Source organism: Podarcis bocagei (assembly GCF_964188305.1).
Source record: "Podarcis bocagei genome assembly, chromosome: 18".
Taxonomy (NCBI): domain Eukaryota; kingdom Metazoa; phylum Chordata; class Lepidosauria; order Squamata; family Lacertidae; genus Podarcis; species Podarcis bocagei.
In genome coordinates, this window is record NC_138144.1 from 567,940 (window position 1) to 594,336 (window position 26,397).

The 26,397-nt window shown below is 48.0% G+C and overlaps 2 protein-coding genes across 9 annotated transcripts in view; one reads left to right on the plus strand and one right to left on the minus strand.

The window, feature by feature from the left end:
* Positions 1–797: 797 nt before the first annotated feature.
* On the minus strand, positions 798–17,598 carry IL12RB1 (interleukin 12 receptor subunit beta 1). 5 transcript variants are annotated; one of them, XM_081177865.1, is made up of 10 exons: positions 16,202–17,598; positions 14,581–14,729; positions 11,574–11,700; positions 10,833–11,017; positions 9,814–9,959; positions 6,126–6,174; positions 5,745–5,855; positions 4,680–4,762; positions 3,326–3,545; positions 798–1,104 (listed from the first exon to the last, which is right to left on the minus strand). In XM_081177865.1, the coding sequence occupies exons 1-10, from the start codon at positions 16,357–16,359 to the stop codon at positions 899–901; spliced, it is 1,434 nt and encodes a 477-aa protein (XP_081033991.1). In that variant the 5' UTR covers positions 16,360–17,598; the 3' UTR covers positions 798–898. The 5 variants fall into 5 exon arrangements, with proteins under 5 accessions (XP_081033991.1, XP_081033992.1, XP_081033993.1 ...); XM_081177866.1 differs by having other exon boundaries at positions 798–1,107; positions 16,288–17,596; XM_081177867.1 differs by lacking the exon at positions 14,581–14,729 and having other exon boundaries at positions 798–1,107; positions 16,288–17,592.
* Positions 17,599–19,633: 2,035 nt separating this feature from the next.
* The window catches only part of MAST3 (microtubule associated serine/threonine kinase 3), a 51,726-nt gene continuing 44,962 nt past the window's right edge, over positions 19,634–26,397 (plus strand). For all 4 annotated transcript variants that reach the window (XM_081177591.1, XM_081177593.1, XM_081177595.1 and 1 more), the window contains exon 1: positions 19,634–19,735. In XM_081177591.1, coding sequence (XP_081033717.1) covers positions 19,697–19,735 — 39 coding nt within the window. In that variant the 5' untranslated portion in view covers positions 19,634–19,696. The remainder of the gene's footprint in view (positions 19,736–26,397) is intronic.

Sequence of the window (26,397 nt, forward strand, 5' to 3'; positions counted from 1 at the left end):
GCAGAATCAGCAGGGTCACTGCACTCCCTTTGCAGAGTTTCCTGGGAATCAGTTCCCCTCAATTTCTCCGTGACGCTGACATCTTCTGATGGAGTCGGGCTCATCTTATGAAACACATTTATTCTGGCTCTTTGCAAAACAGCTTTGCAAAAGAAAAACCGGGGCTGGCTGGACTTTCATACTGTATTATTTTAGGCTTGAACCCCTTAAAAAAAATTCATTTAGACACACCTGTCCAGACATGCGAAACGGACATGCGTTTTAATCTGAGCATGGCTATTAACGGCTGCTCAGAAGTTCAGCTTTCCGTGTCAAAATTAACCGGTAAGCTCAGAAATCAAGAAGAAGAGAACATTAAGCGGGAACGGGAAAAGTTTATTAATTTATCTACGAGACCGCAGGTTGAAACGTTAGCAGGATTTGAACCACACTTGTAAAGTGACGGATAATTTAGAATAAAGTATTGATATGCGGTTGTAAATATTATCATTTAGGATCCATGGAAAGGATGGGGGGGGGGAGTCGGAAGGTTCAGAGTGATCTCAATATTTGCATTTTGAATTGTTTTTTGTTGCATGTATATATTCTTTTAAAAAATAAAAAGAAGCAGCAGTTCAGATTTCTGCTCGTTCTGAACTCCTGCCTTTTCAGCAATCATTTCAACAGTTTCTTTTATATTTTGTATAAATAGCTGACAGGGTTTTGAAAAAGGATATTGATTCTGCTAAACAACCAGCCTGCTAAGCATGGAGCAGTAACTCCATTAAAGAAAAAGGAAGGCGTACCTAGCCCCTTTCCCCTTCTTTTCTCATCCACCCAACTCCCCCTGTAGCGTCATTCAGATCGATTTTTACATCGGATGAAAACCATTTGTGGTTTTGAGACTTTGTGCGGTGGTTTATCTGTTCTTATTTTTCCAAAGAAACACAAATAAGAGACCAATGGAAGAGAACCTGCCTGACCAACTGGTCTCGTTGACCTCTTGGTTGTCGCCGTCCTCGCAGGACCTTCCTGGGTCCTTTTCGAAGCAGATGACCTCGTGCTTCGTCCCCCAAGTCACTGAGAAGTTCTTGCCGGACTGGATGACCTCCTGGAAGGTGGGACCTACTGGGGTCAGAATAATAAGATTAATATTAATAATAATAATAATAATTATACCCCACCCATCTGGCTGGGTTTCCCCAGCCACTCTGGGCGTCTCCAAAAAGAACCTTAAAAACACGATAAAACATCAAACATTGAAAACTTCCCTAAACAGGGCTGCCTTCAGATCTCTTCTAAAAGTCAGGTAGTTGTTTATTTCTTTGGCATCTGACAGAAGGTTTTCCACAGGGCGGGAGCCACCACCAAGAAGGCCCTCTGCCTGGTTCCCTGTAACCTCGCAGGGAGGGAACCGCCAGAAGACCCTCGGGAGAGGGACCCCGGTGTCCGGGATGGAGACACTCCTTCAGGTCTACTGGGCCATTTAGGGCTTTCAGGGTCTGCACCAACACTTTGAATTGTGCTTGGAAATGTCCTGGGAGCCAATGTAGGTTTTTCAGGACTGGTGTTATGTGGTCTCCACTCCCAGTCCCCAGTCTGGCTGCCGCATTCTGGATTAGTTGCAGTTTCGGGGTCACCTTCCAAGGGAGCCCCACGGAGACCGCATGGCAGTAGTCCAAGTGGGAGATAACCAGAGCAGGCACCACTCTGGCCAGACAGTCTGCGGGCAGGGAGGGTCTCATCCTGCGTCCCAGATGGAGCTGCCCTGGACACAGAATTGACCTGCACCTCCATGGACAGCGGTGAGTCCAAAATGACTCCCAGGCTGCGCACCTGGTCCTTCGGGGGGCACAGCTGCCCCATTCAGGACCAGGGAGTCCCCCACACCTGCCCGCCCCCTGTCCCCCAAAACAGTCCTTCTGTCTTGTCAGGATTCAACCTCAATCCATTATATTGCCACCCAACTGCCTCCAGACACTCACACCAGACCTTCACCGCCTTCACTGGTTCTGATTTAAAAGAGATGGGGGAGAGGATGGAGTCTTGAGATGGGGTCAGAAACAGGCAGAGGAACCAGATGACGGGAGGCGGTTCTCCCCTCTGGGTCTGGCTTCCAGAATAGGAAAGCAAAACAGTAAAGATGTAAGAAATTAAGAAGAGGCCGGCAGGCAACTGGGTCAGACCAGCAACCTCACAGGGGCCGAATAACCGATAGAAAACTAGGAATTGTGGTAGACTGCTCCTGCAGCTGGAGGCTCTGTCAGAACCGGCTCTCGCTGCGGCTGGCCAGAATGCCCCCGAGTCATGCCAATGGTTAGGGGTGACGGCGGTGGGTGGCCATGGGTCAGATCCTGACCTCCCGCAACCCTGGCATTTGGGACGTTTGGGAACACGGGCGGAGTCGGCTGCCAATCACCCGCAATCCCCGTTTTGCCGGGCGAAGCTTTTGCCTCTGCAATTCCGTCCGCCGTGAAGCGAAGACTGACAGCTGTCTGATTCAATCGCCGCGCAAGTTCTAGCAGCGATCCCTTAATTTTAGCAGGCGTTGCCTTAAAGGTTCCCTGGGGGAAATGGTTTAATTCCGGATAAGAATTATATTACGAATCGTTAAGCGACAACAACGACCCGCACAAAACAGGAGACACAAAATCAGAAGTTCCCAATTTTTCCGGGGTCGCTGCCTGTTCAGTAAACCCACCTCCAGCCCCCCTACCCTATTAAAAAAAAATTATTCAGAATTATTGTTTGCAATGAAGATAATGACGAGCTGAGATACGAGCAGTGGGGGGAAAACAGAAATGATGTTAGGATGGAGTTACGGAACAAGGAACATGCAGCAATTAAGGAAAACGACAAAAAACATCAGTGCGAGAGAGGTGGGAAATCCAAAAACATATAAGTGAACAATATATTGCATGTAAAGTAAACTTGTTAAAAACCTAATTAGAAACTTTTAGAAGACATCTGAAGGCTGCCCTGTTTAGGGAAGCTTTTAATGCTTGATGTATTACTGTATTTTAATATTGGGTTGGAAGCCGCCCAGAGTGGCTGGGGAAGCCTGGCCAGATGGGTGGGGTATAAATAATAAACGATTATTATTATTACTAATAAAAATTACTAATAATAAAAGCAAGACAATGGTGTCGATAAGGGGCGATTAATTAATTGCACATTTATTCAAAACTGATGGACTGGAATCGGTGGCGCCAGCTTTCCAAAGAGCGATTGGCACCTCCAGTTCCCCTCTAGGGTTTGCTGTGGGGTTTGCTTTCTTCTTCATCCCTCCCTGTTCCTTTCTCCTCGCGTGCCGCAGACAGTAGCCCTCTGGTTTTCAGGGACAAACCTGCGTCTTGCTCCGCCGGGAGCCTGCAAAAGGCGGCCGGGGACTGGCTGGCCGCATTGGCGGCTTGCAGGGAGATGTTGTACTCGGCCCCCGACAGAAAGGTTTGGAAGGAAGTCACGTTTATCTTCCCAAATATGGTCTCCGGTTCGTCCAGGCAGAAGCAGGGAAGCAGGGCAAACGTCAAGTCGTAGCTCACCTCCCCTTGTTCCCGGCTGGGCTTCTGCAACAGAGGAAAGTCAGGGTTATGGGCCAGATATTTTGCCACAACGTCCCTGCGGGGCGGGGCGGAAACGCGGGATGAAAAACAAGCTGCTTATGTTAGCCAGATTTAACATGTTTCCCTCACTGATAGTGAGAGGAAGATATTTCGCTCTCCCAGAACCAGAGCGTCTCTGCAAACGTAGTAAACAGGAACCTGAGCGTATTTTATTTTCTTGCAATTTTGGCATTTATGCCAGAAGACAATTATTAGAGGCCTTACCACTCAGTAGGCTGAATTCTACGCTACCAATGTTTCAGGAGCTGCTTTCGGACAGGAACGATCAAATTACTTGAATAGTGGCTGGATTTTTTAGTTCTGTCCATGTAGAAAGACTGGGCCATTATAAAGAGATTGAGTGGTTCTTAATTGATCGGTGATGTGGTTGTGTTGTGTTGTATTATTTATGCAAACTGATTTCCTCTGGAGTTAAAGATCTGACTGGGACAAACCTTGTTATGCTGAGCTCGTATTTTGCACCATTTGTATACGGTGTCGGTTTGATCATGTGTGGTTTGCTATGTCTAATAAAGGATATTTGATGCTTTTCATCCTTGCTGCTGTCATGAGATTGGCTCTTGCTCCCAGTCCATGTAGACAATCTCAGCAGTCTCTTTTCTGATGGAGTTACAAGCTTGGCGGATCTGGGGAATGCTGTGGGAGTAGAATATCTTGAAATTCCCCCGTGCAATTCTTGCAGAGAAGCTAGCAAAATGTGAGTTGAACGACGGATTTGTAGCCGGTTGACTGACTGAACCCAAAGAGTACAGTTGCCCCCATTCAGGACCAGGGAGTCCCACCCTGTCCCCCCAAAAACAGGACTTGTCTTGTCAGGATTCAACCTCCATCTGTTAGCCGCCATCCATCCTCCAACCGCCAGACCCCACCTGGAATCCTGCGTCCATTTCTGGGTACCACAATTTAAGAAGGATGCTGAGAAGCTGTAAGGTGGGCAGAGGAGGGCGAATGTGAGATTCAAGGGTCTGGAATCCAAGCCGGATGAGGAACGGTCGAAGGAGCTGGGGACGTTTAGCCCGGAAAAGAGGAAGAGGTCAGGGAACCAGAGGTCAGAAGTGGCCAGCCCCTTTTACCTACCTCCCATTCCAGGGTCACCTTCCTCTTGCCGTTTTCCATGAGAGGCTCTGCGCTGCAACTGAGTTCTGGGCTCCTGAGGAGTTCTGGAAGGGGCAAAACACATTTCATTGGCATCGCCACATGCTTCTGGGCTCCCAGGGCCAGATTTCGGTTTGATGTGGCCCTCGGCTCCTGAAGGTAACGGGGCCCCTTCTATGTCCAGCTGTCCCTTGTCCACAACAAATTGCCACTGTATTTTTTGGTGTTGAATAGATGTTAGATGGTCATTGATGGACCTAACAGATATCTCGAGTCATTTGCACATCACGAAATATGCATTTTATCAAAGTCATTGTTGAAGAGGAGAAGTCTCTTAAATATAATTAAGAAGTATATTAACAGCGAAATAATTACAAAGCTCTAACTTAAAATGATTTTTGATTCAAGGACTCTATAGGGCATGGGTAGGCAAACTAAGGCCCGGGGGCCGGATCTGGCCCAATTACCTTCTCAATCCAGCCCTCGGACGGTCAGGAATCAGCATGTTTTTACATGAGTAGAATGTGTCCTTTTATTGAAAATGTGTCTCTGGGTTATTTGTGGGGCATAGGAATTTGTTCATCCCCCTGCAAAAAAAATATACTCCAGCCCCCCACAAGGTCTAAGGGACAGTGGACCGGCCCCCTGCTTAAAAAGATTGCTGACCCCTCCCATAGGGGCTCTTAGATGCCCCATAAGGGAAAAGGAGCAGTTTTTTTTCCTTATAACAAGAGCATGCAAAGATGTCCTCTATTTCCCAAATAGCTCATCGCAAAGATCCGCTTAGTCCAGCCTCACGTTTCTCACATTGCATATTACACCTGGAGATTGCAGAAACTACAAGCTGAAACGTTTTGGAGCCTGAGCTCGCTTGGTTCCCTCTTCCCTCCTCATCCCTCTTTCCTTTTGTGTCGTCTGCTTGGCCTCTGTTGTTTCCTCCTTCCAATAGGGAACCCACTTATGGACTCTATAGGCGCTGTTGGATACCCCATAAGGGAAAAGGAGCAGTTTTTTCCTTATAACCGCTGGGTGAAGCAGCAAACTCACCGGCCGGAACGAAGACAGACTGGCTCCAGTCGCTCCACTCGCTGTAAGGGCTGGAGGTCCGATATCGGACTTGCACTTCGTACGGAGCGTTCCCTTCCACGGGGCACCTGACTGGAGGAAGCAGCAGAGATAGGAGTCAAACCGCAAACGGAAACCACGTTGCCGTTTACTCCATCCCAGCATTGAGAGCAGAGTGCGGGGAACCCGTTTTTTGTAAAAATTATGTTAAATCTGTGGCCGGTTTGGTAAAATTTGTTGGTGTTGGTGTTTATTTGTAACTTTGCATTTGCAAAACCAATAAAAATGGTTTCGTAAAAAAACAAAGAAACATAAAACGAAGAAACACCCTCGAGTCCAAATTGCCCGCCGGAGAAATCTTACCTGCGATGATTTCCCTGTTTTTGTGCCCCCCGTGAGTTTTGCAGTTCCCCTAAAAGCGAGACAGACGAGGTTTAGGAAAGGTGTGGTCTCCGCTGCCCCCCCCAGTCCGTCCCCTCCAACATTTCTCCGAAGAAAATACGGACATCCTATTCTCCCCATCAGGAGGTTTCTCCTGAATTTCAAGGTGACGGATTTTCCACCGAAACCAGGACTCTTTTTCTGCTTTGGGACTTATGGATAGACAGTTAGAAAAGGACGGTGGAAGTTTGCTGCGAATTAAAACATTCGCAGGAGTAGAATAAATTGAGTACAGTTTGGTTCCCAAATGCCCAAAACCTGGAAGTGAGTGTTCTGGTTTTCGAACGCTTTTCAGAAGCCGAACGTCCAATGCGGTTGTCGGCTATTATTTCTGGGGCACTTGCACCAATCAGCAGCCATGCCTCGGTTTCCAAACATTTCTGAAGTCCAACGGACTTCCAGATCGGATAAAATTTTGTGCTTTTGCTATTGCTATTTATTTTGCGTTTTGGAGGCTTTTTCGGTTAACTTGTTTTTGTGACTGTGCGATTGTGCGACTGCGGGAACGGATAAAAGCCCCCCACATCTAAACAGTGACTCCCGAGTAGACGGTGTCAGGCTCCTTTCACAACCAAGGAATCGACATTCCTTGCTGTTTCCTAAGAAATGGTTGGCAAGGAGAGAATTTAAACCGGACTGGTGACCTTTTCCTTTGAAATTATAGGAAGGGCTAAGGCCCATGAATAATAATAATAATAGTTTAACGGTCCCGGGCCCTAAAGAAGCCAGATTATATTCCCCCAGGGCCAGGGCTTTTTCAGTGGTGGCTCTGCCCTGGTGGGCCTGTAAGACAGAGCTATTCCGCCTGGCCTCCAATTTGAATTAGCCTGATCCTTTATTCCTTTTCTCCCTTTCCTTTTCTATGAAGAAACCCTTTCTGGGACCCCACATTTAACTCTTCCTGGTCTTCTGGCTGTCCCTAGCAGGACCAACGTGGCCAGTGATCATTTGATGTCTGCTGACTGGTGTCCCTCCTCCAAATGACCCCTGAATTTTAGAATTTTATTGACACTGATGCTGTATTTTATGCTGTTTTTAAATCACATTTTAATCAATGTTTTATATTTGCTGTTAGCCGCCCTGAGCCCGGTTTTTAAACCGGGAAGGGCGGGGTATAAATAAGAATTGATGATGATGATGATGCCAGCATCACCAAATTCTTATTTTCAGGACTCTGCTGTGGCCCCCGATTCGCAGGACAGGACAAGCGCCAACCTTCATGCCCACCAAGACCAAGGCATCCCCAGATCTGAGTTCCCTGCGGGTTGGGCTGGATGACCCCCCGGTGTCCCCAACTCTATTATCCGTATCATATGCAGGAAGCTTACGTAAGACTTATGTGGGCGTCTGCGTTTAAATTCCCGCTAGGAACCCCCTTGATCCCGTTAGATTTGACGCCGTAATCCCGGCTCTGCGGAAGCCCCGGCTGCCATCGGAGGCTTGCAAGTCCGGGTTATTTATTTCTCTCTCTCACACACAAACTACGTTTGTTTTGCAACAGCTGCAGAACAGCTGGCCAGGGGGGTTTGCGTCACCCTTTGCGCCCTGTGCCCTTTACATAACAGGGAGATTTCAAGCAGCTGTTTGGGGGCGGCATTAGCGAGGCTGCCAACTCCAGATTCCTCAGAGCTCCGGAATCGCAGAATTGTTGGACGAGGAGGGGCACCCCCAGGTCATCCATCCCAACCCGCTGCAGGGCAGGAATCTTTCACCCAACAAGGGGCACAAACCCACGACCAGAGAGCAGGGCCAGATTTAAGTTTGATGTGGCCCTCAGCTCCTGAAGGTAACGGGGCCCTTTCTATGTCCAGCTGTCCTTTGTCCACAACAAATGGTCGCTGTTTTTTGTGTTGAATAGATGCGATATCAGGCATAGGCAAACTCGGACCTCCAGATGTTTTGGGACTACAGTTCCCATCATCCCTGACCACTGGTCCCGTTAGCTAGGGATGATGGGAGTTGTAGCCCCAAAACATCTGGAGAGCCGAGTTTGGGGATGCCTGTGCTATATGGTCATTGATGGACCTAATAGGTATCTCAAGCCATTAGCACGGAACAAAATTATGTATTTTATCCAAGTAATGAAATACAGTTAAGAGGAAGCATATGAATAGTGAAATAATAATAATAATTTATTCTTTATACCTCGCCCATCTGGCTGAGTTTCCCCAGCCACTCCGGGCGGCTCCCAATCAAATGTTAAAAACAATAAAAATACAGTGAAGAAGTATATTAATAGTGAAATAATGATTAATCTCTAACTTAACGGTGTTTTTGTGTGTGTGTTGAATAGATGCTATAGGGTGATTGATTCCAAGCCGTTTGCACATGTTGCCGCGCAACCAGTCCATGCAGAATGTAGCCACTTGCTAGAACATGAAACTTGCCATCACATGAAATAATCAGAGGTGTAAATATATGATGCAAACTACCAGTAATTATAAATAGCAGAATGTCGGCTCCCTATATATAGAAAGGAGCAAAGCAGGGATATTTGAGGGAGCAGACGGGGCCCATGACTTACGTCAGAGGAGCCGACACAACACAAAACACGGTTGCTGGATGTAGGTTTTATTTTATTTGTTTTTTTATCTTATATTTTATCCAGGTTTTTTCCCCTTTAATTTTTGGGGGGCCCCAAGAGAGTGGGGCCCTAAGCTAGAGCTTGTTTAGCTTATTCATAAATCCGGCACTGGGAGCCTCCGGCTCTGCTGACTGAGAGAGGCCCTTCAATCCTTACCTTGGGCAATATTGTTTTGGGGACAGGAGGTGGGCAGGTGTGGAGGACTCCCTGGTCCTGAATGGGGCAAACTGTGCCCCCGAAGGACCAGGTGTGCAGTCTGGGAGTCATTTTGGATTCAGCGCTGTCCATGGAGGCGCAGGTCAGTTCTGTGTCCAGAGTAGCTCCATCTGGGACGCAGGATGAGACCCTCCCTGCCCACAGACTGTCTGGCCAGAGTGGTGCATGCTCTGGTTATTTCCCGCTTGGACTACTGCCATGCGCTCTCTGTGGGGCTACCTTGGAAGGTGACCCGGAAACTGCAACTAATCCAGAATGTGGCAGCCAGACTGGGGACTGGGAGCGGCCGCCGGGACCACATAACACTGGTCCTGAAAGACCTACATTGGCTCCCAGGACGTTTCCGAACACAATTCAAAGGGTTGGTGCTGACCTTGAAAGCCCTTAATGGCCCAGGAGACCTGAAGGAGCGTCTCCACCCCCATCATCCAGCCCAGACCCTGAGGTCCAGCTCCGAGGGTCTTCTGGCAGTTCCCTCCCTGCGAGAAGCGAGGTGACAGGGAAGCAGGCAGAGGGCCTTCTCGGTGGTGGCGCCCGCCCTGTGGAATGCCCTCCCACCAGATGTCAAGGAAATAAACAACTATCTGACTTTTAGAAGACATCTGAAGGCAGTCCTGTTTAGGGAAGTTCTTAATGTTTGATGTTTTATTGTGTTTTTACGGTTCTGTTGCGAGCCACCCAGAGTGGCTGTGGAAATCCAGCCAAATGGGCGGGGTATGAATAATTATCATAATATTATTATTCTTCTATCCCGGAACCCAAATTTAAAGACACCCTCTCCTTGGCTTCTGGTCTCGATGGCCAACTTACCGCGGTCCAGTTTGTGTGTGCTGCTGTGCGCATCCTGACTTGATTTTCCCGGGAGGAAGCGCAGCAGTTGTGGGTTTCGTTCCACGTTAGGTTCATGTGGCCTCTTGACCTTGAAAATTTGATTTCTGTGGGTGCTTCGAGCCTGACTGCAATGAGATGGTGGAGACTGAGAGCAAAAGCTCCTAGAATCACAGAATTGCTGAAAGGGACCACTAAAGTCATCTAACCACTAAAGTCTAGTCCAACCCTCTGCCATGCCCAAATCTCAACCCGTGGTCGCCCATCCAAATTCCGGCGGTCGAAGTCGCGGGTTCGAGTCCTGCCCTCCGGAGGAGCTGCAGAAAACAAGCTCGCTCCCTCTCCCGTGAGATATTTGGCTCTCATATCCATAGCTGTCAAATTACAGATTTGAAAATAAGGGACCAGCAGCCTCGAAAATAAGGAATCAGCATCCAAAATAAGGGATTTTCCGGGCACAGGTATGTTCAACTTCTGAGCCCCTCCGAGCCAAAGGCAGAAAGCCCAGCCAGCAGCCAAACGAAGCCTCAAGCGGTGGTTCCCACGGCGCAGCAACCCGGCAAAGGGGATGCAGCAAGGAAAACCACCGTCACCTCTCCGCTGGGAAGCGCTGAGCAAAGGCGAGTCCCCAGGCAACACGGCCGATTTGATCGGCACAAGGCATGCAAGCTCCACCCCCCAGTCGTTCTCCTTATTGGGTGAGCAACGCAGCCAAGCAACACAGCTGGAGCCTCCCTCCTCCCTGGCCGGCAGGGAGGGAGGGAGAGGAGCTGCTTCCTTTGAAACCCGGGAAATTTAAGGGACATCATCAATAAGGGACAGCAGCGGGACACGGCGCTGGGATAAGGGACTGTCCCGCCAAATAAGGGACGCTTGGCAGCTATGCTCATATCTCCTCTTTTCCATGCTGTATATCCCCAGCTCATAGAAACATAGGGATGACGATTGGGAAGGGACCCCCAAAGTCATCCATCCCTCCCCACTTGCTGTTTCCAGCCTACCGGCTTGGTTGATCACCAGGGTGAGGTTGTTTGACCGCAGAGGAGGAAGGCTTTCGCCAACCCGGCTCTCCACCCAGAGGGTGACCTTCACCTCCATGTAGACGTGCTCCCGTTTCAGAAACAGGGAGGTGGCGTTCCCGGTCTCGAAAGCGGCGTGCCTTTCGCCAGGCGGGTGGTCAGGGTACCTGCGGGGAAAGAGGGCGGATCTTTGACCAGCCAGCAAACAGGAAAGGGAAAAGAGTGCGTGTCGGCAGCCTGAGAAAGGCAGAAATCCAACCGGTGAAGCTATAATTCCTAATCAGGGTGGATAAAAATTATTTTTTTAAAATATTTTTCGTTAAATTTAAATTGGATTTTTAAAATTGAAGTTGGATTTTAAAAATTGAAATTGGATTTTTAAAAATTTAAATCGATTTTTAAAATAAAATGCTTTCGGAGGGAAAATCTAAAGATTTTCTATTTAAGTTACATTATAGTCAAAAGGCTATTCATCAGAAAATAAGGATTTGTTTTAAGTTTTTCATGTGTGCTAAAACTCAGGTTTTTTTTTAAAAAAAATTGTTTAACCACATCAGTTAACAAACATGGATACATATGTTATAACCTTATTGTTTTAGTTAAATAAATTGTTGCAATTGTTATTAAGGAAATGATTATTTCCCCCCTTCCAATAAAGTGCTCCAATGCTCCGCTGTCCAAATTCCCCCTGGATTTCTTGCCCCTTGTGCCCCCTTTGCTCACCAAAGGTGGAGGGTGTAGATGGCCCCCATCCGGCCCCCGGCCTCCCAGCTGCAGTTGGGGCGACACTCTTCTGTCCCGCAGCAGCAGGCCTTGAAGCAGTTCAGATTTCGGGGGGCTCCATCGTCACCTGGGCAGCGCAAAAGAGAACCACATTTCTCCCCTAAAAAGAGGGACGTCCTATTCCGTCCCCTCCAACGTTTCTCCCCTGAAAAGAGGGACGTCCTATTCCATCCCCTCCAGCATTTCTCCCATGAAAATAGGGACGTCCTATTCCATCTCCTCCAACGTTTCTCCCCTGAAAATAGGGACGTCCTATTCCATCTCCTCCAACGTTTCTCCCCTGAAAATAGGGACGTCCTATTCCATCCCCTCCAACGTTTCTCCCCTGAAAATAGGGACATCCTCTTCCATCCCCTCCAACATTTCTCCCCTGAAAATAGGGACGTCCTATTCCATCCCCTCCAACGTTTCTCCCCTGAAAATAGGGACGTCCTAAGGAAAAGTGGGAAATTTCAGGATCACATCAGAAACTAGGACGGCTTCTGTAAATCCAGAACTGGAAAATCGGGATATTGGGAGGGTTTGCGATTGAGCAAAGCGAATCTTCTTCCTCTTCTTCCTCTTTTTCACTAAATTTATATACTGCCCCCTATACCTGGGGGTCCCAGGGCGTTTCACAGAACAAAACCAAGATATAGAAACCACAAAATACCTAATGAAAATAAAGACAGCAACCCAACAGGCCCCTCCACAAAAACCACATTTTAAAAAGACAGAGGATATCAACCTTGCCCCGCCTCCGAGATAATCCTGTGCGGTTCACAAGAGAGTTTGTGCGGCGCAGAACCTGCCGCCTCCCTATTTCTGTGCGCAATTTCCTTTGCGCTGACTTCAGGGGGGGAAAGCACCACTTCCTCGACTCTCTGTTGTTCTCCTGACCTATTTACTTGCAAAAATGTGCACAACCGAGGTGCAAAATGGAATTTATTGCGTAGGAAAAAAATTCTGTTCGTAACATGCATTATTGTTTTGTTATACTGTTGATTGACCATATTCTAATCAATAAAGCATTAAATGCTAATGGAAAGAAATAAGAAGTTTCCGAACTGTCTCCCAGGGCAGCCCCACAAATAATGCGTTGCAGTAGTCTAACTTGGAGGTTTCCAGAGCGTAAATTACAGAACTTAGGCTCTCCCGATGACGGCCACCGGATGAAGCAGATGGAAGGGAATTTATATATGGGGTTTTTTATGGTTTACCTGCCCAGTTCAAGATTTTTGCAAACCGCTTGGCGGCTGCATCGCCTTTTCTTAAACAACCTGCCGGCATTTAAATTCTTGCTCTGTAAATAAAAAGCAGAATGGGTTGCAAGAATGGTCTTGGTCTTGGCAGATTTTTACGAGCGGAATCGTGGGCGTGTCTATGGGCGAAATGAGTAATTTGAGATGTTTTTATGGGAAGTGATTCATAAATATAATTACAATGACGAAATTAATGACTAAGGGTAGCCTTTTCCTTCAAAGGCCATATTTCCCTTCGATTCTCGACTGTGCAGCCTGCTGTTGTAGGTTGTTGAGTTTGCGTGACCCCTACGTATTGTTGTTGAGTTGTTTAGTGGTGTCCGCCTCTTCGTGACCCCCTGGACCAGAGCATGCCAGGCACTCCTGTCCTCCACTGCCTCCCGCAGTTTGGTCAAACTCATGCTGGTAGCTTCAAGAACACTGTCCCACCATCTCGTCCTCTGTCGTCCCCTTCTCCTTCTGCCCTCCATCTTTCCCAACATCAGGGTCTTTTCCAGGGAGTCTTCTCTTCTCCTGAGGTGGCCAAAGTCTTGGAGTCTCAGCTTCAGGATCTGTCCTTCCAGTGAGCACTCAGGGCTGATTTCCTTCAGAATGGAGAGGTTTGATCTTCTTGAGGTCCATGGGACTCTCAAGAGTCTCCTCCAGCACCAGAATTCAAAAGCATCCATTCTTCGGCCATCAGCCTTCTTGATGGTCCAGCTCTCACTTCCATACATTACTCCTGGGAAAACCAGAGCTTGAACTAGACGGACCTTTGTTGGCAAGGTGATGTCTCTGCTTTTTAAGATGCTGTCTAGGTTTGTCATTGCTGCGTGACCCCTGTATATCTATATATACATGATACTGTATAGATATAGATATAGATATAGATATAGATATAGATATAGATATAGATATAGATATAGATATAGATATAGATATAGATATAGATATAGATATAGATATAGATATAGATATAGATATAGATACACACACATATATATCTCAATAATGTCATTTCCCCCAAGTTTCCAGCTTCCCAATGAATAACCAAATTAAGCCACGTTTCAGACACAGGTGTGAGGATTAGGGTTATAACTTCTTGACACCCCCCCAAAAAAGAAACACAATTTCCTGTATCCTAAAGCGATGAACTATTTCTTATCTGTAGCAACAACAAAAAAGGTCACCCCCAAAGTAGGATTCGAACCCATGTGGTTTCCAGCAAGCAGAATTCAGAAGCATCGCTGCCTCCGACCGTGGTGGCAGAGGCAGAGCTGTCCTGGCTAGGAGTGATCGATAGCCTTCCGTGAATTTGCCTAATCTTCCTTCAAGGCCATCCAAGCTAGAAGGCCATCGCTGCTTACTGTGGCAGAGAGTTCCACAGTCTAACAGTGTGTTGAAACAGACAGAGGGCATTCCCAGGAATTTGCCTTCTGCCCTGGACATGACCCGGTCTTCCAACTTGGTCTAGCTTCCCTTAGTATCCCCTCCAACGTTTCTCCCCTGAAAAGAGGGACGTCCTATTCCATCCCCTCCAACGTTTCCAGAGGTCCAGAGAGATGAAATCTCGCGGTCGCATTCGACGCAACCCTGATTTCCATCTCTCCGGCAAATCAGCCACAGATTTACCGGTCGATCCCAATCTCCTCTCTGGCCGTCGCTGATTTAGAAACTGCGGCAGGAAGCACCTTATCATGTCTTCCTGGGCAGGGATGATAACTTACCGCCTGACCCCCACGCCACGGCGAACCACAGGGCCACGACCACCAGCCACGGGTTCCTGGTGGGGGCCCTTCCTCTCCAAAGGGCCCTCGGGTGTGGCATCTCTCCAGGGGGCCCGACACGGATGCAGGGCTCTGATCGGCAGCCGCTCCTGCAAGGGGAACCCAAAGTCACTTTAGGGATGGAGACCCCTTGCTTTTTTGAGTCCCCCCTCCTCTGTTTCGCTTTCCTTTCCAGATCTCACCCCTCTCTCTTCCCCCCCTGGCACCCAGATTGCGCCAACGCTGCAAAACCGTCGCAGAAATGAGCTCTTCCCGCAAGGGCCGGCCTAGGTGCTTCTGGGAAACCCGCAAGCGGGGCATGGGAAAATAAAAACGAAAAATGAAAGAAAGCTCTGCAGTGTGGTTTTCGTTTGAGGAGGTGTCACAGATATTTTTAGAGCTCAAGGGGAGAGGGGGAACCTGGCTTTAAATATGTATATATATACCGTACTTTTCTGTGTATAATACTAGGTGTTTTTATGCAGCTATCATGTCAAAAATTGGGAGTGAGGAGAGCAGGCTTTAGCGACACGTGCGAGTGGCGTAGGGGAGGGGAGTGATTTCAGGGGGCAATCCTGCCCAAGAAAAGCACAACAACTTTGCAGGATTTCCTCCCCGTTTTCTTAATTTTGAGTCCCCCCAAATAGGGGTTGTCTTATACACCAGGTGTGTGTTATACACGGAAAAATACGGTATATATCAATTTATTCGTTTGGTTTTCCAGATTAAAATTTTACAGTACTTAACACCAGCTAAATTGGCCAAAAGGGATGCAGGTGGTGCTGTGGTCTAAACCACAGAGCCTAGGACTTGCCGATCAGAAGGTCGGTGGTTCGAATCCCCGCAATGACGGGGTAAGCTCCCGTTGCTCGGTCCCTGATCCTGCCCACCTAGCAGTTCGAAAGCACAACAGCACAAGTAGATAAATAGGTACCGCTCCGGCGGGAAGGTAAACGGCGTTTCCGTGCGCTGCTCTGGTCCGCCAGAAGCGGCTTAGTCCTGCTGGCCACATGACCTGGAAGCTGTACGCCGGCTCCCTCGGCCAGTAAAGTGAGATGAGTGCCACAACCCCAGAGTCGGCCACGACTGGACCTAACGGTCAGGGGTCCCTTTAAATTGGCCAAAATGTACAAGACAAGAACCAGGCAGTGTTGGGAATGTAAAGAAAGGGAAGGTTTATTCTACCACATGCGGTGGACTTACAAAGAGGTAAAGGCTTTCTGGGAAATGGTATATAATGAGCTAAAGAAAATCTTTAAAAATACTTTTGTGGAAAAACCAGAAGCCTTTTTATAGTGGGTGGAGAGATACAAGTTTGTGTGTCAGATACCTGGCCGTATTCCCCCTGGCCCTGATTTTAAAAATAAAATTATACTAATAACAGAAGATTGGCTCTGGTTGATTCCTCCAGCCCAGGTGTGGATAGACTGGATAGACTAGGCTTGAAGCTTGAGGCTTGAATGAGCCACTAGGGCTTACAGCCACTTATACCAAGTATTTATTTTTTAAAAAAGGGGAAAGGCAGCGTATTTCCACAAAAGCAAAGGGATCGTGTCCCTTTTTTTGGGGGGGGGAAGGGTACCTGGGTGGCTGTTCTCCCCCGGCGCGCCTCTCCTCTCGAGAAAGCCGAAGAACAGAACGCAGGAAAGGAATCGACTCAACTCCTACCTTCTCGTTCGAAGCAAGAGAGAGACTTCCTCCGAGCCAGATGCTCAAACTCTCGCCGAGCAAAAACCACATCCCTCTTTGAAATGTTATCTGCGTCGCATCCAGGCCTCAGCTTCTTCCGGCGGCTCCTCCTGTCTCCCTGAGACAGTGCCGTGCAGTGGTTAGAGCGCAGGACGAGGATCTGGGAGAGCAGGGTTCGAATTGCCCGCCATCATCATCATCTTCTTTGGCAATCCTTCGTAGCCGAGTGAGATTGTCTTCCATAAACACAGTTTTAGCAGTGAGTCCGTAAGTGACTGTGGAGGCCAGTTCTGGATCCACACGTCCTTCCACAGTGGGGACACTGGTTTCCGGGTGGGAGTTGATCCCGGTGAGGGTTTGCCAAGCGTGCCTTCCTCTTAGCACGTTTCTCCCTCACGTCCTGAGTTCGAGTGTCTTCAAAGCCCACGACACCTTTGGTCAAGGCTGTTCTCCAACTGGAGCACTTGCAGGCAACTGTTTCCCAGTTGTCGGTGTTTATACAACATTTTAAAAGATTTGCCTTGAGAGAGTCTTTAAACCAGGGGTCAGCATTTTTTTTCAGCAGGGGGCCGGTCCACCGTCCCTCAGACCTTGTGGGGGGCCGGACTATATTTTGAAGAAGAAAAAATGAACGAATTCCTGTGCCCCACAAATAACCCAGAGATGCATTTTAAATAAAAGGGCACATTCTACTCATGTAAAAACACGCTGATTCCCAGACTGTGTGTGGGCTGGTTTGAGAAGGCGATTGGGCCAGATCCGGCCCCCAGGCCTTAGTTTGCCTACCCCTGCTTTAAAGCAGGCAAGTCCGTTTTGGGGGCCTAATCCGGCCCACTGGGCAATTTAATCCGGCCCCCGTGGCTGTCTATGTATACATCCTGGGGTAAAATCCTAAAGAAAATTCAATAACTTCGGTCGGCCCTCACACATGTTCACTTCATCAAATCTTTGAAAAAAGTTTGGGCACCCCTGCTTTAAACCAACATTACTGTACGCTTGTGAAACATGGACCACTTATAAAGGCCACCTCCAACTCCTCAAAAGATTCCATCAACGGTATCTCTGAAAAATTTTACACGTCACCTGGGAAGACAGGTGAACTAATATCAGTGTACTGGAAGAAGCAAAGATCACCAGTGTCAAAGCGATGATTCTTCAACATCAACTTCGTTGGACTGGTCATGTTGTGCAGATGCCTGATGATCGTCTTCCAAAGCAACTCCTCTATTCCGAACTTTAAAATGGAAAGCATAATGCTGGTGGTCCACAAAAGAGGTTTAAAGACTCTCTCAAGGAAAATCTTCAAAAATGGAGTATAAACCACCCGGAAACCAATGTCCCCACTGTGGAAGGATGTGTGGATCCAGAATTGGTCTCCACAGTCACTTATGGACTCCCTGTTAAGACGGTGTTTATGGAAGACAATCTGACTTGGCTTTGAGGGATTGAAGAAGAAGAAGAAGAAGAGGAAGAAGAAGGAGGAGGAGGAAGAGGAAGAGGAAGAAGCAGTAGCAAGCAAAATCCAGTCCTTTAGGTGCCCTCGCCCGCTTGGCAGCACCCATCCCTTCCTGGGACCCCCGCTGCCTCCCCCCCCCCTTGTTGGAGCCCAGTGCTGGTAGGGGGGGGGTGGCGACTCTCTGCTGGGACACCCTGTCCCCTTCCTTCCTTCCTTCCTTCTGGGGGCTGTCCCCCCCCCCCGGCCACCGGCCTCTTCCCCGGGTGCTGCCTGGCAATGTCTCTCCCGGGTGACTCACCCACCCACCCGGCGAAGGGGGGGGGGCTCAAGCATCACTGGGGCTCTTTGTTCCTCTCTGCAGGGCAAGAAGGGGGCCTGTTTGTCCTGTCCCCGGCCCCCACCCGGGAGGATCAAAGAGGCCTTTTTCTCCTCTCACCAGGCCTGATGTCACCCCTCAAGGCTGGGGGGGGTCCCCTGTCCCTCCCTCCCTGAAAGAAAAGAGCCCTTCCTTGATGGAACCCCTGCTTTGAGGCTCGCTTGGGACCTTAATTTACTATTTATGGGGTGGGGGCCACATTCTGCTCCTTCTGGGAGGGGGGGCAGCCTGTCCCCCTTTAGTCACCCCCTCCCCACCTTGCCCTCACCCCTCACCTGCGGCTCCGGGAAGCTGCTTCCTTGAAGCTTTTTATTTAAAAATAATAATAATTAAAAACAAATTTAAATAGGAGCCTTTTGCAGGGACTCAAGACTCTCTCTGTTTTTTTATTGGTATTACAATTCAGCCCATATGTCAGTCCGTCAGTCAAAAGACTCGGTCAGGCGAAATGTAATAATACAATTTTTTTTAATCAGATTTTCCCAGCTCCTGTTACAAACATACACCCATTACTTACTTCCTCCTCCTGTAGCCCCTTCATTCTTCTTTAATTGGACTCACAGGGTGCTGGGTTCGAGTTCCGCGTTGGGCAAAAGATCCCTGCATTTGCAGGGGCTCCAACTGGATGCCCTCAGGGTTCCCCCCTTCCAACTCTGTGAAATATTGGGTGGGTGGGGTGCGTGGATGGGCAGAAAAGCCCCGCCTCGCATAATCACATGACGCAGAGCACCATTTGAATGTCAGTGTCCATCAACTTGGGGGGGGCTCCCTCTTTTTTATTTTTATTATTATTATGGGGTGGCGAAGGGACCTCTGCCCCTAGGAGTTTGGTTCCCACGGCACGTCCTAAGAGGCCGGCCAAATCGGAGAGAAGGTTCGAGTCCTCAACCTCTCCTTTTTGCACGTGCCTGTTTCGGTTCTGGTTGTGAATGCGTGTGAATGCGTGTCCGGGCATTTGCGTGCATGCAAAAAAAACCCCGTGTCTGCGTGGAAAAAGAGCGCATGTCATCCCCCCCTCCCGGAGCTATTGCAGAATCTGGGAATATCTCTCTCTTTCTGCCCTCCGCCCTTTCTGCAAGGTGCCCGTGTGAACGCGCGCAGAAGGCGTGTCCGGGCATTTGCGTGCCTGCAAAAACACCTCGTGTCTGTGTGAAAATAGAGCGCATGACATTTCCCCGCCTTGCAGCTATTGCAGAATCTGGGGAAATCTCTCTCTCTGCCCTCCGCCTTTTCTGCAAGGTGCCCGTGTGAACGCGCGCAAAAGGCGCGTCCGGGCATTTGCGTGCCTGCAAAAAACACCTCGTGTCTGTGTGAAAATAGAGCGCATGGCATTTCCCCGCCTTGCAGCTATTGCAGAATCTGGGGAAATCTCTCTCTCTCTCCTTCTCTCTGCCCCCCCCCCCCTTTCTGCAAGGAGGGATCAGCTGATTCCCGGGCAACCAATGCCAGCCAAGAGGACCCTCCGCCTGCCTTCTCCCCCCCCCAACCTCTCCCCTCCCCTCCAAGTGCCGGGAACCTCTTTGCGCCCTCCTTGACGCGCAACAGCCAGGAGCGCAATGGACGAGCCGAACATCCTCCGACGCCGAGGGCTCCAGGTGAGTCGGGATGCTGAAGCGAAGCGCGCAGAAGAAGCTGGGGGGGGCTGGAGCCCCCCACCTCTTTTTCTGGGGTGAAAGGAAAGACCCAAGACCCTCCCCAGCTCCGCAGCCACCTGGGGGGCGCGTCTGAGCCCACCTACCTGCTGCGTGGCATGCAGAAGGTGCTTCCCCGCTAAGGATCCTGCTAGGGGCGTGGGCGCGTTTCTTCCGTGGGGAAGGGGCGTTGCTCCCTGGCAGAGCAGCTGCTGGGCGTGCAGAACGACCCAGCCGCCCCGGGCAGCGCTGAGAAGCGGCTGCTTCTGACCTGAGACCTTGGAGAGCGGCACTTCTGGCTGCTGCTGCTGCCGGCCAGGGTCGGCAACGCTGGCGTGGTGGGGCTTGGCCGAATTGTCGGGGATGCTCGCTAGGGCAGGAGGCGTGGAGAGGGGATTGTGTGTGTGCGCGTTTGTGCAACTGGGTGGTGTGCATTGCGGAGGAAAAAGCCACCTTGAGGGAGAATCTCTCTGTGTGTGCATGCTTATATATAAAATTTTTTTATAATAATTATATAATAATTACATATAAAAATGTTTGATGTATTAGAGTATTTTAATATTTTTTTTGGAAGCCACCCAGAGTGGCTGGGTAAGCCCAGCCAGATGGGCAGGGTATAAGTAATAAATTATTATTATTATTATTATTATTATTATTATTATTATTATTATTATTATTTCGCGCTTATGAACAAAGGGTGAATTTTTGCAGAAAGAGAGAGACAAAATCACTAGGCAGGGGAAATATCTGGCTCAGAATAAGCCTCTCCAGACAGAGGCTTGCCGCTCACTGTGGACGTAGAAATATTTTTATTTTTCCATGCACACTCCTATACGTTTTGATAGTGAACCGGATTTGCGACTGGGCTCAGATCATTTGAATTGCAACTGCGTACCTGCGGTCCTGGGAAGCCCCAGAAAGGGAGAGGCCTCTCGCACCCGGTTCCTGCCTGGCTGGCCAGGAATTGTAGAACTGCACAGTCGCAAGGGACCCCCAGCGGTCATCCAGCCCAACCCCCTGCAAGGCAAGAATATGCAGCTGTCTCGTACGGGGATCGAACCCACAACCTTGGCATTATCGGGCAAGACTTAAATAGGCCACCCTTTGCGTGCTTTTAGGTTCTTAGGATTCCTCAATGGAGCCTCCATGGTGGAGCCAGTCTACCTTAGAAAGTGGGAAAGGGCTCTACTCTCACCTCCTGCTTAGAAGGAGGGGCTTCTTTCCATTTGGGGTGCCTGGTGAGGACAGGAGACTGGGCTAGGGACCCTGATCCAGCACCCTGGACTTCCTTATGTCCATATGGAGCCTCCAGGAGCAATGGCAGTCTACCTTGATTTCTAGGTTCTATTGTGAGGACGGCACACCTTTGGCCTGATCCAGAGGCAGCGCTCCTCTTAAAAAAGTTTCCTATTTGATTTCACAAGGAATAATATTCCTGCAAATATTAACATTTTGCACTCGATTCTCCAAATCTCGAGACTTCCCTCCTCCCCTCCATGGATTCATTAAGAAAGTTTTCCAACTCCATATGATAAGTCCATCTAGTCTACAGTCCTCCGTTGAATTCAAAGTCTTATGTATTGTGGCAGGAGCTGTTTGAAGCCTCCGAAAGAGTTCAAGTGTTCTTTCAAATACAATCTCTATTTGTCCCAGTGCTGGATTTACGAATAAGCTAAACAAGCTCTAGTTTAGGGCCCCACTCTCTTATCATTCTTAGTAGTTTGCATCACATATTTACACCTCTGATTATTTCATGTTATAGCAAGCTTCGACAGACTAGATGAGGAGTCTTTGTCTATTGTGTTTCCAAAGGAACTTTTGTTCTTGCCCAATGTCCACGTGTTTGCATTGTTCTGTTTGTTGCGAATAAAAAAACCATTTTAAGTTAGACCTTCATCTTTATTTCACTACTAATATACCTCTTCTTAATTGTATTTCAGTTCAACCATTACATATTTTGTGATGTGCAAATGGCTTGAGGTACCTATGCGGTCCATAAATTACCATAGAGCATGTATTCAACACAAAAAACAGTGATAATTTGTTGTTGACAAAGGACACCTGGATATATAAAAGGCCCCATTATCTTCAGGAGCTGAGGGCTGCGTCGAACCTCACTCCGGCCCTGATTTGTCCCATTCTCTGTTGAGGTTTCGATCCTCCCGGTTTCCCCTTCCCGTCTCTTGCATAGTCCAATAATTTTGTCTGCCCTCGTATCTTATCATCTTTCCAGCATCTTTGCAGCTGCTGTAGCAAAAACAGGAACAGTCTTTTATTTTCCTTCCGTGTCTCTGCACCTCCAATTCCTTAAAAAAAACCTGGCTTTGTAACAAATGTGATTTTTAAAACATTTTTCCCAAGCCGTTTTATATCATCTCAAGTCTGGAAAGGTGGGGGAATTGGCGTTAGGGAGAAGCCTGCTGGGCCTTTCCCCCAAAACGGCCACCAGAGGCCACTGGTGAGCTACGGCGGAGGAAACAGGCTGTACCAATTGCCCTCCCCATCTTGTGTGTCCACCCCCCTTGGCTGTGTTTGCATGTGTGTTTGTTTGTGTGTGTTACACAGACAACCTTGCAAGCGACTGAATCGCCTTGGGCAAAGGTCTTCTCCATATTCTCCCCAGCCCTGATTTAAAAAATAAAATTATACTAATCATGGAACCCGTGGCCTCAAGCGACAATAAAGGAGATTCCGACTAGGACTAGCTAATCAGGGCAAAGTATGGCTTCCGACTGGGTGGCGTTGAGATTCCTGCACAGCGGAGGGTTGGGCTGGATGACCCTCAGGGAGCCCTTTCCAACTTCACAAAGTCCTAGAATCGTCAGGCTTGGAAGGGAAGCCAGGGTCATCTAGCCAATGGGGAGGCCGGATCCGACCCCATCGCCTTCTCAATCCGGCCCCCGGACGGTCCGGGAATCAGCATGTTTTTACATGAGTAGAATGTGTCCTTTTATTTCAAATGCATCTCTGGGTTATTTGTGGGGCATAGGAATTCGTTCATCCCCCCCCCCCCAATATAGTCCAGCCCTCCCACAAGGTCTGAGGGACAGTGGACCAGCCCCCTGCTGGAAAAGTCTTCTGACCCCTGGAGCCTAAGCTATAGCCTGTTTAGCTTATACGTAAATCCGGCACTGGCATAAATAGATATATAGATGATAAATACTGTAGATAGATAGATAGATAGATAGATAGATAGATAGATAGATAGATAGATAGATAATATTTTGGAAATTTACTTCCAGTTATTTTCCCCCCTTTAAATTTCTTTGGGGGGCTCCCAAGAGAGTGGGGCCCTAAGCTATAGCCTGTTTAGCTTATACGTAAATCTGGCACTGGCATAAATAGATAGAAAGATAGATAGATAGATAGATAGATAGATAGACAGACAGACAGATAGGTAGATGATGATAGATAGATAGATACATAGATAGATAGATAGATAGATAGATAGATAGATAGACAGACAGAAAGAAAGATAGATAGACAGATAGACAGATAGACAGATAGACAGATAGACAGATAGATAGATAGCTAGATAATATTTTGGAAATGTACATCCAGTGGTTTTTTTTCCTTAAAAATTTTTTTGGGGCCCCTAGAGAGTGGGGCCCTAAGCTACCTCTTGTTTAGCTTATACAGTGGTACCTTGCAAGACGAATGCCTCGCAAGACAAAAAACTCGCTAGACGAAAGGTTTTTCCGTTTTTGATTTGCCTCGCAAGACGAATTTCCCTATGGGCTTGCTTCGCAAGATGAAAACGTCTCGCGGCTTTGTTTCCTTTGTCTAAAAACAAAGACATGTTTTGTTTATAAAGTTAATTTATTTTCCCTTCAATTTTTGAACTGCTCTTTACAGTATGTGTGACTTTAAAGAGCAGTTAATAAACTGTTGTTGTACCAAATTTGGCTTTGTTTCGACTTTTTTTGACCATAGGAACGCATTAATTGATTTTCAATGCATTCCTATGGGATTTTGTGCTTCGCAAGACGAAAAATTCGCTAGACGACAAAAATTGCGGAACGAATTAATTTCGTCTTGCGGGGCACCACTGTATGTAAATACGGCGCTGCTTCTACGGTTGGGTGAGCTGTCTGGGTATTTGGGGAGGGAGCTGTGGCGAAGTCGCCCCCTTGTCCCCGGTTCCTTGAGAGCCCCCCCCCTGCCAGCACCCAAGGGTGCCTTGTGTGTCTGTGTGTACCAGGAATCTGGGGTGACGGTGAGGACATCGTTTGACTCTGATCGTCCCTGGCAGCCCCCCCAGGCTGCCGAACAGAGCCTGCTCAGCTGTCCGAACCCCAACATGGCAAAGCGAGGAAATCACTCCTGACATTTCAGACAATTTCGTTCCTTCCTTTGGGGAGGGAGGGAGGAAGAGGACGGGGGGGTTTTCTGCCGCGCTTTAAGCAATAACACGGGGCTAACAAAATATATATAACCTATATCGTTTCACCGTTCTTCAACAGAGAATCTATGATGGAGATGCAAGTGGTAAAATAAATCAGTTTTGTAGGAGCAAAATTAGAGAGTCCGTCAATATCACAAAGGCAAAACAAGTCTTCAGTGGTCGCGATCCTGTAATCGTGAGATAAGAGAAGCTCCGAGCGTAGCAATTCTTAAACAGAGAATACGTAATAGAATCAGGGTGGATAAAAATCTATTATTATTATTATTATTATTATTATTATTATTATTATTATTATTATTATTTTAAATGGGGTTTTTTATTTAAATCAGATTTTTAAAATAAAATGCTTTTGGAGGAAAAACCTTTCTAAAGATTTTCTGTTTAAGTTATGTTATAGCCCAAAGGCTATTCATCAGGAAATAAGGATTTGCTTTAATTTTTTAATGTGTGCTAAAACTCAGTCTAAGCTTTTTTTTAAAAAAAAAATCATTTAACCACATCAGTTAGCAAACATGGATACATGAATGCTATTGTTTTAGTTAAATGAATTGTTTAAATTGTTATTAAGGAAACGATTCTTTTTCTCCTTCCAATCAAGTACAGCAGAAAGGTTGCCCCAGTATAAACAGCTAACTTATTAAACCTCACCATTTATTTCTATGTAGTATAACCAAATCAGTAATGTTTGATATAACTGTAAAAACTGCTCTGGAAATTTGTCATTCCAAAAACGAAACCTTCGTCTGGTTGTAAATATGAAGATTATACCGGCAAGAAAAGAATCCGATTTAAATTTTTTAAAAATCCGATTTAAATTTTAAAAATCTGATTTAAGTAAAAAATAATATTCTGAATTTTTGGATATATATATATATTTAAAACCATTGATTTTTATCCACCCTGTTTGGAATTGACAACACACCTCCTGCTCTTATCATTGATTCAACGACCTTCGCTCCACACCTGCTGGCAGCATTGCAGGGAAAGTGCGCCCTGCCCCCTGTGCCCTGGGACAGTCGCTCTGCACGTGCTCAGGAGGCGGCGGCTGGGGGGGCAGAAGGCAGGGCCTTTGGTCCCGGGTGGGGCGAGAGAGAGAGACGCGCAGCTCAGGAGTCTTTGCACTGGCCCTTTGCAGGTTTGCAAGCAGGGAGACTTCACCGGGAGACTTCACCATAAATTCGCATTCTGCGTGAAAAAATTGTCCAGTAGCACCTTAGAAGCCAACTAAGTTTGTTCTGGGTTTAAGCTTTCGTGTGCAGGCACACTTCTTCAGATACTAAGGTAAAGGGACCCCTGACCATTAGGTCCAGTCGTGGCCGACTCTGGGGTTGCGGCGCTCATCTCGCTTTACTGGCCGAGGGAGCCGGCGTTCAGCTTCCGGGTCATGTGGCCAGCAGGACTAAGCCGCTTCTGGCGAACCAGAGCAGCGCACGGAAACGCCGTTTACCTTCCCACCAGAGCGGTACCTATTTATCTACTTGCGCTTTGACGTGCTTTTGAAATGCTAGGTGGGCAGGAGCAGGGACCCAGCAACGGGAGCTCACTCTGACGCGGGGATTCGAACCGCCGACCTTCTGATCGGCAAGCCCTAGGCTCTGTGGTTTAGACCACAGCTAGAATGAAGGTAAAGGGACCCCTGACAATTAGGTCCAGTCGTGACCGACTCTGGGGTTGTGGCGCTCATCTTGCTTTACTGGCCAAGGGAGCCGGCGTACAGCTTCTGGGTCATGTGGCCAGCAGGACTAAGCCGCTTCTGGCGAACCAGAGCAGCGCACAGAAACGCCGTTTACCTTCCCGCTGGAGTGGTACCTATTTATCTACTTGCGCTTTGAGGTGCTTTCGAACTGCTAGGTTGGCAGGAGCAGGGACCGAGCAACAGGAGCTCACCCCGTCATTGCGGGGATTCGAACCGCCGCCCTTCTGATCGACAAGTCCTAGGCTCTGTGGTTTAACCCCCAGCGCCACCCATGTCCCCCTGTAGCACCTTAGAGGCCAACTAAGTTTGTTCTGGCTATAAGCTTTTGTGTGCATGCACACTTCTTCAGATACTAATTTGTGTTTATTTGTGCTTCGTATTTGTAAAACCAATCATAATAATAAAAAACCTTAGAGGCATTGAGAGCAGAGTGCGGGAAACCAGTTTTTGGAAAGAAAATTGTATTAAATCTGTCTGAATCTGTGGCTGATTGGGTAAAATTTGGAAAACCGATTCGGAGAAAGA

Excerpts from the sequence above, each read along its gene's own strand:
- IL12RB1 (XM_081177865.1), bottom strand. The coding sequence starts at position 16,359 with ATGTGGTTTTTGCTCGGCGAGAGTTTGAGCATCTGGCTCGGAGGAAGT. Across the intron at positions 11,701-14,580 it reads CGTGGCGTGGGGGTCAGGCG|GTGACGATGGAGCCCCCCGA; the intron begins GTAAGTTATCAT and ends TGCGCTGCCCAG. Across the intron at positions 9,960-10,832 it reads CCTGGTGATCAACCAAGCCG|TCAGGCTCGAAGCACCCACA; the intron begins GTAGGCTGGAAA and ends ATCTCATTGCAG.